The 13,303-nt window shown below is 58.2% G+C and overlaps 1 protein-coding gene across 20 annotated transcripts in view; it reads right to left on the bottom strand.

Moving 5' to 3' along the window:
• Window positions 1-5,221: 5,221 nt before the first annotated feature.
• Window positions 5,222-13,303, bottom strand: part of CACNA1C (calcium voltage-gated channel subunit alpha1 C) — a 459,352-nt gene continuing 451,270 nt past the window's right edge. For 19 of the 20 annotated variants that reach the window (XM_086402608.1, XM_086402606.1, XM_086402616.1 and 16 more), the window contains 5 exons: window positions 11,650-11,778; window positions 9,732-9,838; window positions 9,361-9,464; window positions 7,749-8,078; window positions 5,222-6,960 (listed from right to left, as the gene is read on the bottom strand). In XM_086402608.1, the coding sequence (XP_086258734.1) occupies window positions 6,658-6,960; window positions 7,749-8,078; window positions 9,361-9,464; window positions 9,732-9,838; window positions 11,650-11,778 (973 nt within the window). In that variant the 3' untranslated portion in view covers window positions 5,222-6,657. The remainder of the gene's footprint in view (window positions 6,961-7,748; window positions 8,079-9,360; window positions 9,465-9,731; window positions 9,839-11,649; window positions 11,779-13,303) is intronic. The other variant, XM_086402627.1, reaches the window with a different exon arrangement.

Here is a 13,303-nt window from a genome sequence, read left to right as displayed (position 1 = left end):
AAGAGTCGCACACAACTGTGTGACTTTCACTTTCACTTTGCATGCTTATAGCTTTCAAAGTAATTTAAAATACAGGTTTTTTGGGCCGGCCCTGCAGCTTGTGGGGCCTTCGTTTCCTGACAGGAAGTCAACCTGTACTGTCCGTAGTGAGAGCGCAGAATCCTAACCACTGGACCGCTGGGGAGAACCCAGAGTACGTTGATGTACATGATCTCCTCTCCCCACCACCCCTTGTTCCCTTCCCTCCCCTCTCCCTGTCCTTGCTTCATTCAAAACCAGTTCTGTGCCTTTTTCTATATGATGGTGGGTAGAGGAGAAGCATCTGGATTTTGTGGATCACGCATTTAATTTCTTCTCTTCTGTCCCCTTTCAACGTTTGACCATTAACCGAAAGGAAGGTGTGGGGGATGCAGTGAGTTACTGCAATGAGGTTGGAGACCATGCCCCAGGGTCAGAGTCCCCGAGTTTCCCCTTTGGGGATTAGACGTCAGTGGAGGGTTAAGAACGGTCCTGCCAGTCCAGGAAACGGTCGAGGCGGTGAGAAGGGCAAGACGACCAAGCCAACGAGGACATTGTTAAGAAATTTATTTGCAATTCTTGTTTTTTGGTTTTTTTTTTGTTTGTTTTTTGTTTTTTAAATAACATCATTCCTTAGATAAAAATGCAATCTTACAGGAATATACACAGCGTCTCACAGAGATGGCCCTGAAGCTCTTCTCGACGCCCTGGCCTTTCTCGAGGTGAGAAGGGACACGGGTGAGGCCACCAACTCAGGTGACGATGTTACAAACTGTACAACAGTATTTACAACACGAGAGGGCCCGCAGGGAGGTGTGGGGGGCGTGGGGGGGCGCTGACTGTCTGAGAACCAGCGTGATTCTGTGAGTGGGGGGATTTGGGGGGACTCCGAGCCGGGACGAGAGGAGCAGAGGGGCTGCGTCTGGACCCTCCCGCACAGAGGACCTCGGCTGGGCGGCTCAAGGGGCACCCACATAAAATAGGAAAGAAGTGCCTGGCGCTTCACCAGCGGGAGCCTGCCACCCTCACCCTCAGTGGATGTGTTTTCCACGGGTGGTTCTCACTGCCACGTCACAGACTGGGCCAAACCTGCTCACCGTGGACATCTCAGCCTCGGAGCAGAGCTTCCTTGCACAGGGCTCTGGAATAAAGGGATGCGGAGGGGAAAGGCAGGAAGCAGGTCATCGGGTGGGAGGTCAAGGCCGGATTCTGAGGGTGGGGGGATGCACTCTATACAGGCAGGCCCCCCAGGGCCTCACGTCTGGGGCTCAGGGCCACCTCGTGAGGGAGACCATGGCACTGGGCTGTTTGTTTACAAGCCATCTCCCTCGAGTCCCAGGTTCTGTTTCCCTTTCAAGCCTTGGTGTGGCTTCTCCACGTTGGAGGTGTTGGGCGGGGAGCTTGCCTGCTGGGACCCATCTATGCACAGGAGCTTCCCCTGGCCAGCCCTGCTCCTGGAAGCAGGACCTGCAGGAGCTGGAGTGGGTGACAGAGGCCAGACTCCGTCTCCCTCATCCCGGCCCACAGACCCAAGGGCACCGAGGATGGTGGCGTGGGAGCCTCAGGGCCACGTGGTGAGCAGGCACCACTGTGCCCAGACATGACCTGCAGACACAACTCCCCAACACAGACAGCCTCTACCCCACAGCTGCTCTGATGTGACCTTGGAGGAAACTGTTTCTCATGCACAAGCGATCCCAGGTGGCAAACTTGTTAATTCACGTGGGCTCAGTGTCCCGCTGCCTTTCTGAGAGCCGGATCCCAGCTAGGCCACTTGTTCTGAAATGGGGACCTGAATGCCTCACAAAGGGCTGCAGGCCGCGTGCTCACCTGAACTCTCCTCAGTCACCTGGTGAACTGAGCTAGGGCCCGGGTGTCCCTGATTTCCCACATTTCCCACAGAAAGGGAGCCTCTGGGGACAATGCTGCCTCGGGCTCCGCCCTGAGGCTCCAGCCATTGGCCCACCTCAGCCTCATAGTACCTCCCGCATGTCCCGGGGCAACCACCCAGGAGGGGGCTCTACTGACACTCCAGGCGGCCCCCGGGTACCCCCCACCCACCCCTTGGCTGTGGACCAAGTCTCCTGAGTTCACGGCAGGAAAACTTCGATTTTAGGGGTGGTGGAATGTTCTAGAAGGGCAACGACATTTAGTTTATAGTCACTCCAATGGGCACCTTTGCCCGGGGTGGGGGAACCCCTGCTTCCCTCTGCAGCCGGTGCTTAGCCTTCTAAGAGGAGGATCAGCCTGGGAGGGCCAGCGTCTGCCCCCATCAGGTGTGTGCACGTGTGTGTGCATGTTAGCGCGTGTGCAGGTGAGTGCGTGTGTACATGAGTGTGTGTAGACCTGTGCACGGGCGTGCCTCAAGCATCTCCCCGACAACTGGAAGCCTGGCAAAACCCATTTACCTGATAGTTTGCTCTCTGGCCCCACAAGGCAGTGCTTTGTTGCTTTGACACAAAAATAAATAAAATAAATTAAGACACAAATAAACGATGTCAGAATCAGCTCGCGGGGCACCCCCGCTCACCCAACTGGGGGAGGAGGGAAAACGGGGGTGGGGGTGGGGGGCACCGGGAGAGGGAGGCAGGTCCCCCTGACGGTACAGCCGCTGGGAAAGCTGGACACTGGCTTCCCGGGGTGACCTCAGGTCGCCCCTCCCTGCGCCCCCCACCTGCCTTCAGGGCCCACGCCCCACGTGTGGGAAGGGGGTCCGCAGAGTAGCGGGCGGCGGGGGCAGACACCACACACGTCCAGGGAGGGTGGTTCGGCTGGGAAATAAGCTGGAGCGGAATTTTATTTTTTCTTCTTCTGAAGCAGATCTTGGGGTCTCGGCCCCTCTACCGTCCCGGCCAAGGTGGGCAGGCAGTCACCACAGACGTTTCCATGGAAAGAAGCTGCAGACACGAGGGTCAAACAGGCCCTGTGTCCCCATTTCCCTTCGGGTCTGTGCTAGTGCTCGCCGCAGACCAGAGCCTGGCCTGGGCACCTGGAGGGTGGACACCGGGTCGCCCTTCCCTGGCCGTTGCTGCCTCTCAGACATGACATGCCTGTCCCTGCAGGTTCCTCGGCGGGGCGGGGAGAGGCTACCACCGTCCCTAGCCACATCTGTGATGAGGTGTGACAAGGCTGCCAGCACTGATCCCCGCTCCCGCCACCTCCTCCCTGTGCTGCTCTAAGTCCCTTCTGTTTCCTGGCCTTTGGGGTGGGGGCAGGTGCTATCACCCGCCCCCTGGAAAACAGCCTCACCCCCTCCATGACCTCCACACTCTTCCTTCCAGGGGCTCCTTTTCCTCAGAAAGACGCTTCATCGGACTTGGAGGGCGAGGTGCCCTTAGCTGACTGCTGGGGAGATGGTTTGAGCGGGGGATGGTGGGGAGGACGTGATGGGCAGCTCCTGATGACCCCCAGAGCTTGGAAGCCAGAGCGCAGAGGAGGATAAAGATGGGGTGCACAAGACTCTGGGGTCCAGCCAGACTGAGATGAAGGAAGCGACTGGAACAGAGAGCTTCTGAATGGAAGCTGAGAAAAACACATGAATCAAGCTGAAATCTGGGGGTTTAAAATCACCCTTTCTTCCCCAAGACCAAAAAGAACTTTCTAGGAGGGGGTGGGAAGGAGAAAAGCTCCTGAGTTACTGTAAGATCAAGGTGGAAACAAGAGGTTGCCTGTCAGTGGACAAACACAAGCCAGGTTCACGAACCCTGGACCCAAACTCTTCAGGCACGTGGGGTCCTCGGCTACTGTGGCTTTTCTCCAGCCACCTGAGGGTTTCAGAAGACTCGATGGCTCTGCTTTTGAGAAGGTGCTATGTCAGGTGCAGAGATGGGGACCATGCTGCGGACGAGGCTCAGGAGGACAGGTGTCACATGTCCGTCCTGTGCTAGCCCGGCCTGCGCTCAGGCCCAGGGAGACCCTTCCTTGGACAGGTCTTCCCGACAGACCAGCAGGCAGTGAGGAGGCCTGCGGTGTGAGATGGGATGAGGGCGCCATTGGCAGAGCCTAGCACGAGCTGGCCAGTGAGACTTGGTGGCACAGATGGAAAGTGCAAAACAGAAACGAAAGGCAGTACAAGGAGGCCATGTGTGTGTGGGTGTGTGGGGGAGGCCCGCTGAGGGCCCGTATTTCTCACCCGGGGGCCAAATGCGCAGCGGGAACCAGGCACCACTGCCGAAAGGCTCTGTTCTCCACCCTAGCTGACATCCTAGTGGCCGAGGCAGACACGGGGGAAGGGGACAAGGGACTTGAACGAAAGGTCTAGAAGACCACGGTGGCACCGAGGAGCAGCCTGAGATGGGAAGGGCTGGGCCTGGAGGAACAGGGCGCAGCCTGCTGTCCCCAGCCTGCGTTCACCGGGGGCTGAGCATCAGCCCATCACAGCAAAGCACATCTTTACAGAGGAAGGGGCTGCTCACACGAGTCAGCACCGAGATGGGCTGGGCGAGCCAGGCACTGGAGGCGACTCGACGGGGAGGGTCTAGATGAATGCCTGGGTCCTGTTTCCCCAAACTGGTCATGTTTCAATGCTCACTGCTGGAATCTCCTTGAGGATTCAGCACCCAACAGAGATGCCCCCCAGTGCCTCCAGTCCCACCCTCACCGCCAGCTCCCCACGCGCCACCCCCAATCCTGCTCCCTCCGTGGCTGCCACACCATGACGGCAGACCCTGGAGGAGACCCTGAAGGTGGAGAAGTGAGTCAGATGCCCTTGACCTTGGATGGACGAGATGTCACCTGCTGCCTGGCTCCAGCCGAGGACTCCCTCTCCTCCACCCTCCTGGTCAGTGGACACATTCCTAAGGAACGCTTGTGCTGGGGGATGCCTGGCAGTGAGGTGAGCCACCTCTCCTGGGGGAGGGGGCCCTGTGCCTGCCTGTGATGGAAGAGGCTGGTCAGGGCACCCCACGACCCCTCACGGTGCGCGGCTGTCCCCGGAGAACTCCCAAATCCAAGAACTGGGGCAGAGCCGACAGAGTGAGGGTGGAATAGATGAGTCCTGGTCTCTCAAAGCAAGATACGGATACACCCACACCCAGGATCGGGAAAGTGGAGGCAAACAGAAGCGAACACAAGATATGCAAAACAGCGATGCCCAAGCCTGCATGGGACCCACACGGGTAGTGCCGGCACTCGTCACACAAGCGAGAAGAAGAGCCGTCCCATTTCCCAGCCACATGTAGAAAAGCACTTAAGAGCTCAAAGGTAAGGCTTGTCACACTCCAAATACAAAATGATTTACTTACATGCAGCAAATATACAAGAAGTGAATTCAAAAACAAACTTAATTCATTATATTCGCTTGGCACAATTGCAATTCAGTTTTAAAAAAATATTTGTAAAATACTGAGACTGACCTGAATTCAAGTATAACGGTCTCTTCAGCAGAAACACCATCAACGCAGTGAAACGTTACATAGAACAAATCGAAGCGAAAAGCCTTCTGAGTTTCTCCCTTAAATTTCTGTGTGGTTTTTTTAAATACAGTTTTAATGCCAACACAACTCACAATTGTATTTTTAAAATGAATATTATTGCATTGTTTTTGCATATCTTGTGGGACAGAAAATGCAGTTACTGATTCCCGTTTCAGAAGCAGAGACAGTGGTTTGTTTTTGCTTTCAAACGGCCCCAGATTCAGGCCTCCCTATGGCTGAGCCTGAAGGGGACCTGTGGGGGGCCTGGCGGCTGCAGACTGGCCCCCACCACACACACACCACCCGCCGCACACATGGCACACACACTCGGAGACCCCGGGCACCCACTACTATACACGCTTGTGCAAGACCCTACACCTTTAAATTAGGAAACCAAACCAAAAAAATCTTGTCACTACCTGCGGAAATTATAACAAATTATTGGGTGTACATGATGGCTGACAAAACCCTCCTACGGCAGCTCAGCTGAATCCTCCGTAGAAAAAGAAACCGACCGCTAAATAACACAACAAAACTAAATCCAATCTACATTTGCAAAAGTGAAGACAGTAAGGTGCGTGGCTGCAAAACTTTGTAAACACTCTTCTTTCTCCCCTCCCCCTGGGAAAACAAAATTATATATTAAAAAAAAAAAAACCCAAATGAAAACTACAACATGCTGTCAAGAAAAATGTCAAACCCCAAAACAAAAGCGCGCTGGACAGTCACCACTGGTCTTGTACCGGCGGGCACGCCCGCTCCCCTGGCCCCGAGACTGTGGCCTGGCAGGAAGAGTCCAGACACAGGTGGCGTGGGTGGCCATGGCTGGCCTCCTCCTCCCCAGGGGGGGCCGGGTCCTCTTTCCTTCTGTGGACGCACAGGGCCCTGGCTCTATGGGGACAGTGAGGCTCATACAGAATATGTGCAAAATGAGTTTTTTACAAGCAAAGTTGAAAGACACCCGTTTAGCATAGGGTCCTTTGGGTGAGGGCTGGGGAGCCAAGGTGGACCCCTCCCTGGTGCCTGCGCCCCCGCCCCCACCGCCCCCCGCCGGACACGGACTGCGGCTGCTCCTCTCCTGGCCACCGACTTGGTCTTGTCCCCACGAAATGAATGAAGACGCTGTTCCGGTTAACTCCAGGCCGCGAGAACAGTGAGGCACTTCTGAAACGAACCCATTAGGAACATTGAGACAAATAAAAAGCCGGCGTCTCCGGCCCGGCTGCTACAGGCCGCTGGCGAAGGCCCTGCTGTCCCGGGGCTCCTCTGCGCCCTGGCGGGGCTCGGCGCTGGGCGCCCAGGCTGCGTCCTCCACGCCCCCCGCTCGGTCCGGCCCCGGGTCCCTGCAGTTTGCACACGGGAGCAGGGTGCCGTTGGGGCTCTGCCCGGCGCCCCCGCTGAGGATGTCGTCAGCCGCGCTCTCCATCTCCTCAATGGTCATGTCGCAGGCATCGGCCAGCTCCTGCGTGGTGGCCTCGAGGAACCTGGGGTCCTGAGCAAACTGCCCCAATCCTTCCGAGATCAAGACCTGGGAGACAGGGACCGGGGACGTTACTGTGAGCCCAGCCCTCCCCCGTGGGGCTGGCGCAGGGGCTTCCGAGGGGTCACTTGGGGAAGAGAGAGTGTGTATGTATGCATGTGTGTGTGCACACGGGTGTGGATGTGCCTACACGCCAGGAAGGAGTGTGACGGAGTGCCCCCAGGACACTCAGTCGTGCAGGCCCGAGGAGAGACCTCTCGGGGTGGGGCACCGTCACCAAATGCAGGCAGGCTGCGTGCATGGAGGAAGCACGGGCCTGGTGCTCCCCCGGATCCTCCCCCGGGGGTGCCCTGATCCCCCACGGGACTCTTCCCAGGCAACTTTCAGGCTTCTCTGGTGACACCTGGCCCAGTGCCCCAGCTGCATTTTGGGGCTGAGGATCCGGGGACAGTGTGTGTGTGTGTGTGTGTGTGTGTGTGGAACATGCCTGGCATCCACCTCTTTTGTCCTGAAGCACCTGCCCCCTTCCTGGTGGCCTTGGGGATGCAGCAGGTGAGCCTAGGTGACCCCCTCCTGTCCAGTCTGCTCCCCTCCTGCCTCTTGTCCTCCTCCTGCTCCGAGTTCCCTCATGGCCCCCTCCCTGCAGGGCTCCACTGATCTGGCTGGTGTGACTGCTCTTCCTCAGCCTGCTGGGCACTCACGTGGATTGGAGACCCGAGTGAGTGTCTTTCTGGCCAACAGACTTGATGCTTCATGTGCTTGGGAGAACCAGGGTCCCCTCCGTTCTGCCTGAACCCCGCCACTGCCCAGCCCTCAGGCACTGCCCAAGCACTCACCGCCTCCACCAGGCTGCTGGCACTGCCATGGAACGGACGGCCCTGGGGCCCTGCCGGGCTGGGCACAGTGAGTGACACGGGCCGGGCCCTCCGGGGGGTGCCGACAACCCCGCAGGGCGTGGGCTCCCCGATGTGGGGGTCGCAGTGGATGGATGGGAAGCTGCTGGTGAGCTTGTCGCTGGACTCGGCCCCCTCCAGCCGCAGGGTGGGCACAGGCCGCGGAGGCCAGGCTGGGCCAGGTGTGGCGGGGGGTGTGAGGCGTGGTGGGGGGAGGGTCCCAGGGGGATGGCTTCTCTGCAGGAGGGGGCTCAGACCCGCCACTGCCAGCGCCTGTGGACAGGATGGGAGAACATGAGTCGGGGACCTCCACCCTGTCCCTGTCTCTGACCCCTCCCGGCATTTGCACCCTCGCAGTCACACACCCAGACCCAGGGATCATCTCAACTGCCCTAACAGACCCTGTGACATCAGTCAGCCGGGATCCTTCTCCTCTGAGCTCAGAAGGCCAAGGCCCAGTGGGCTCACGGTCATCTTCCCGCTAGTCCCGCCCTGCCCCCGTTAGCTGTGTATTCTCTCCATCAACTCTGATGTGATAGGCCATGGGGAGTGACCCTGCCTAGAGGGAAGGCCCAGCCTGAGGGCCAAAGATGGGTTGGAGGGGATCAGGAAGGCAGAACAAAGAGAGGGAGGGTTTTCCTTCGGGCACCATCAGCAGAGACGGAGAGACCAGCTCCTAGGAATCCCTCAGCAGGGCACGTGGTGTTCCCAGCCTGCCGGCCTCTCCTCCCTGGGGCCTCCAGAGAGCTGCTGACATTCCAGAAAGCCCCATGGAGACCACGCGTTCTCCGGCGACAGCACTCAGGCTGAGCAAAACCTGAGCAGAAATGCCCTCATCTGGGCAGAGCCGCTCTGTCTGTCTTGTGCTGACTATAAGCCCTGATGGGCACCAAACACCTTTGGTATAAAAAAGCCATTTAAAGCAAAAGCCCATGATAAGGAAGCGTAATCAAGGAGGTGAGAAGGTGGGGGAGAGTCCAGTTTAGACCCTGATTTGCCGGGAGAAGAGAGACCGGCCTCGGGGATTGTTCAGCTGTTGGAAACCTCCGTCGGGTCTAAGGTCCTAAGAGTAGCTTGAAGCTGGGGGTCTTGGGTTTCACCCCCTCATTTGCGATCACTCAGGCCAAGAGCCAGTTCAACTACTGAATCTGCCTGGACCTGCTTTCCTGACATATCTCTGTCCTGACCATATTGCTGGAAGATTCTTTGGTTATTTCCGTATTTCACGGATTGAATTTTGTGCTGCTCAATGTTCAGGCTCTAGCTACGAGTGACAGTTAGCTCTGGGGAGGGAACAGCTGGCCACTGGAGGGAGATGAGAGCTGCTGGTCCTTCCACCCTCCCAGGGGCTCTCCAGGACCGCTTGGGTGTCCTGCCTGGGGGTACACGGTCCTTGGGTGTGCAGAGCCCTTCCCTGGAGGCTATTTGGGCAGGGGAGGGGACGAAGCCGTGGTGTGGGACAGGAAGGGCGCCTGGGGGTCTGGAGGTCTGCTCCTCGTCACAGGGCACCCAGCCCGAGGGGGAGGGGCAGCGGCCTGTCCCCAGGTGGGGCTACCTGATGGTGAACCAGGTGCAAAGGCAGGACTGTCTTCTGAGAGACGTCTCCCCCAGGATTCTTCTGTCGCTTCAGACATTCAAGGTGGAAGGAGGCCCTTCGACCTGCACACAAGTGATGACTCAGCACGGAAAGAGGACGTGGCTGCGACAGCTCACACCCAGGCAAGGATGTTCCCCCGCATAGAGGTAGCAGTAGCATATGTCCAGCCCCAGGCCAGCTCCACCCTGGGGTCCATCTGGGAGGCCATCGCAGCCAGGCCTTGACATTCCTTGGTCCCCCTTGTGTGCTTTGTCATCACTGGGGAGGGGGTGACTGCCTCTAAAGAAGAGGGTGGGGTTACCCAGGGAGGTGGGAGGGGATGGGGTTACCTAGGGAGGCGGAGCGCAGGAAGCCCCTCTTTGGGGACAGACGGATGTCCCTCCTGTCCTCCTCGGGGGGAGTCAGCTGCCGATTCTCGTCATCCTGGTAGGAGAGCCTGGAACACAGGACTTGAGACTGTCACCCCAGGACTTCTGATTCTTAGTGAGGGGACCCCCGACGCTGTTTTCTATAGTCCACGTGGCAGCAGAAGCTCCCAGCTTCTCTGGCCTGTTCCCTGTGTGCCCCCCACGCCTCTGATGCTGGCAGGTGTGCAAAAGTTGGTCACCGTTGCTGAGAAAGCTGGAACACAGTTCTCGGTCCACAGCTTCTCTCTGGAATGGCCTGGACCCCTCCGTGCTCACAGGTGGGTGCTGTCTATGCAGCCCCTCCCAGTGTGAGCCTAAGCTCGTGCCTCCCTACACTCTCCCGGCCTGCCCACCCTTGGTCAGTGGGAGCACAGACATGCGGTCATTGGTGACAGATGGTGGGGGGACTTTGGGGTGTCTAGTCAGTCAATGGCTCCTGGAGGAACTCAGTGGGAAACAGCTCCTCCTGGCCTGGGGCACATGATGGCCGCACGCGAGGGCTGAACTCGGACTCCCAGGCACCGAGCCTGCATTCACTGCGCCCGGGCCTGGGGCACTTCCCTGAAAACAGCCGCTGCAGGCCCTAGGCTGATTGCACAGGCCCTAGTGGAGCTGCCTTGGCACTCAGCCCTTTCTGTCGCCAACGTGGCTGCCACCTGTGCTCTCAGGGCAGCGGCTGTCCTCCGGCTGCGCTGACCATGAGCCAGGAAGGTGCTGGATAAAACCCACCAGACGTTCCTCTTACTGTCAGCTTGGTCACCCTCCTGTAACACTGTCTTACTTTTCAGGTTGTCCCCACTCCTGAAGACCCAGCTTCTGTTTGACCCTTAGCTTCTCTGAATGTCTGTGTCCTGCTGTCTGCACTGCTGGGTGAGCAGCTATGTAGGCAATCTCCTCTGCTTTCCTCCCTGAGATCCTCTCATAATCCCTCACTGGCTGCCGAGGCCGGCTCATCCACGCTGGGCAGTGGCCTGTGAGCACTGAGTGTGAGCAGAGGGCACAGATGATGCTGAGTGGCCATGTATTACTCCCTCCTCGGAACGTCAGAAGCCAGAAGGGCTGGCAGTTTCTCGTGATGATGCGTTTCTCTCAGGAAAGCGTCTAACACGGCTTCAGCTTGGTGAATAGTCACAGGTTATTAATAGTTATGAGACTTGGCAACAAATCTTCACGAAACAGTGCTGCCTTTGTGACGCTGGCCACGCTACTTCCTGCTGTCCTGTCCCATCCTGTGCTTTCTTTTAGGAGTGCTGATTGTAACTGAATAAGCAAATGTCACAGCCCCCTTACAGGTCTGGACCTGCAGTTTAAAAACCCTTCCCTTTAACTGGCTCTGGTGGAGTTTTCAGTTACGGCTGCCAACAGCGCCCTCTGCTGTCAGCTTTATAATATGCAGTTTCAGGAATAGTCCTACTTAAATGTATGAAGTGACAGTCGCTCAGTTGTGTCTGACTCTTTGAGACCCCATGGACTGTAGCCCCCCAGGCTCCCCTGTCCATGGAAATCTCCAGGCAATAATATTAGAGTGGACTGCCATTCCCTTCTCCAGGAGATCTTCCCGACTCAGGGATCAAACCTGGGTCTATTGCATGGCAGGCAGATTCTTTACCGTCTGAGCCAGTCAAGGTATGCACGTGTGTATCTATTGAGCTTCACTGTAAACTGTATTTACGATGTCTGGTCGCAGTCAAAAAAGCTTAGGGAGACAACATTTAGATATTTCCCTGGAAGCATCATTTCTCAAGCAAGCGTCAAGCTAACCAGAGTCGGGGGCTTCCTTCCTCTTTGCAGCTGCCAGAGGAGGAGTCGGGGGTCCCTCCCCAGGGAGGGACGAGCTTACATCTCCGTGGAGACCAAGCTGGGCTCGCTGCTGTGCTCTGCGTTCTCGTCCACGTGCACGGCACAGGTCTCGTCCCCAGGGGCCTCTTCCTGACACAGCATGGCTATCGGGCTGTCCCGGGAGGGGCACCTAAAGTGTCCAGCATGGAGACAAAGGTCGGCAGCTGCCAGTCCCTCCCCTCCCCCAGCAGGTAGGGACCACCACCACCACTGACGGACCCAGGAATGTTCCTGTTAGGGTTCCATGTGGGGACGGGCCTCGGGATTAGGATCCAAGGAGATCTGAGTTCTGAGCTGGTCAGGTTCCCCAAGCACAAGTCACGTTGCCCACCCATGCCTCAGCATCCCCACCAGTACAGCTGTCTGTTTGTGTGGCTTCGGTTGTAACAAACGAAGCAGCCGATGAGACAGTGCTTTGGAAGGTGGGGTGGTCAGATCCTACATGAGGGCTGGGGTGGGGGCAGGGGGAGCGGCTGTCCCTCCTGCTGCTGTAGACAGTGGGGCCTGTGGGCACTTGCTGGGGGCTTCTTGGGGTCATAGCTGACATGCCTTGAGTTTGATGTTGATTCTTAGAGCCAAGCACAGAGAAGAGGCCTCACAAAGGGGCTTGCTCCTCTGAGCAGAGGGGCATGAGCCTGAGTCCCCTGAGCCTGAGTCCCCTGAGCTAAATCCCTTCACGCCAGAATGTACCCTGGGCTGAGCTCTCCCCTGGGCCCTGGGCTTCTGTTCATTTGGTCATGTGGTCTTTAGCTGTGGTCTCCGGCCCCCCTTTCCCATCTGCGTCCATCTTTCTCCCTGAAGGTCCTGAGAGCTGGGGTCCCTTTATGCTCAGACTCCCTGTGAGTCATCTCTGCTCATCCTCTCAGAACTGAGTGTGGGTCATTGTCCAGCTCTGACCCGGGGCCCATCAGCCACTCAGGGAGGATCTGGGCGGTTCTCAGGGTAAGCCCTGAGCTCCCCTGGAGGGGGTGCCCTCCCCCGGGTGAAGTACACATGAGACAGGAAGGCTCTTGCTGGCGTGAAGGGGAGGGGGAGGGCGTGGTGGGGCACATGGGGTGAGCTGGGGTGGAGAATCACAGCAGGCGGGCAGCACCCCCTGGGGGCAGAGCTGGCCCCAGCCCCACTCAGCCTTGAGCTGCGAGGGGAGGGACACGGCTCAGGGCTGGGGCCTTGGCTGACTCAGGCGTGGTGGTGAAGGGTGCACGGACACCAAGGCGGGGAGCCTGCTTCTGGAAGGGACGAAGGCTGCTCAGGACACGGGTTGGGGGTTAGAGGTCACTTTTGGGCCCGAGCTCCTGCTGGCACCGCTGTCCTGCTCGGGTGAAGCAGCCAGATCCCCCGGCTGTGGAACCCAGAGCTGCCAATGTAAATGCTGCCCGAGGCCCAGAGCGTGGGGTGGGCACCACCAGCCCAGCACATCCCAGCTGGGAGTCCTGGCTCACCGGGGAGCAGAGAGAGGAAGGAAAGAAAGGCCAGGGGGCTGGAGACGCTGGCAGGATGACCAGGAATCGCCCCAGGCTGGGGAAGAGCAGGTGAGCGCGCCACCAAAGGGCATCCTGCCTCTAGAAGAGGGGGGCCCTGTCCCATCCCAGTTGGCCCCAAGGCCAGATTTGGGCAGAGACTTGAGAAGGGCCAGGGGGGCGGAGACTGCTGTG

This window comes from Bos grunniens, chromosome 5 (genome assembly GCF_055505025.1).
Source record: "Bos grunniens cultivar Pamir isolate PY7600 chromosome 5, Bosgru_T2T1.0, whole genome shotgun sequence".
NCBI classification, from domain to species: domain Eukaryota; kingdom Metazoa; phylum Chordata; class Mammalia; order Artiodactyla; family Bovidae; genus Bos; species Bos grunniens.
This window is presented reverse-complemented; position numbering and strand designations above follow the sequence as displayed.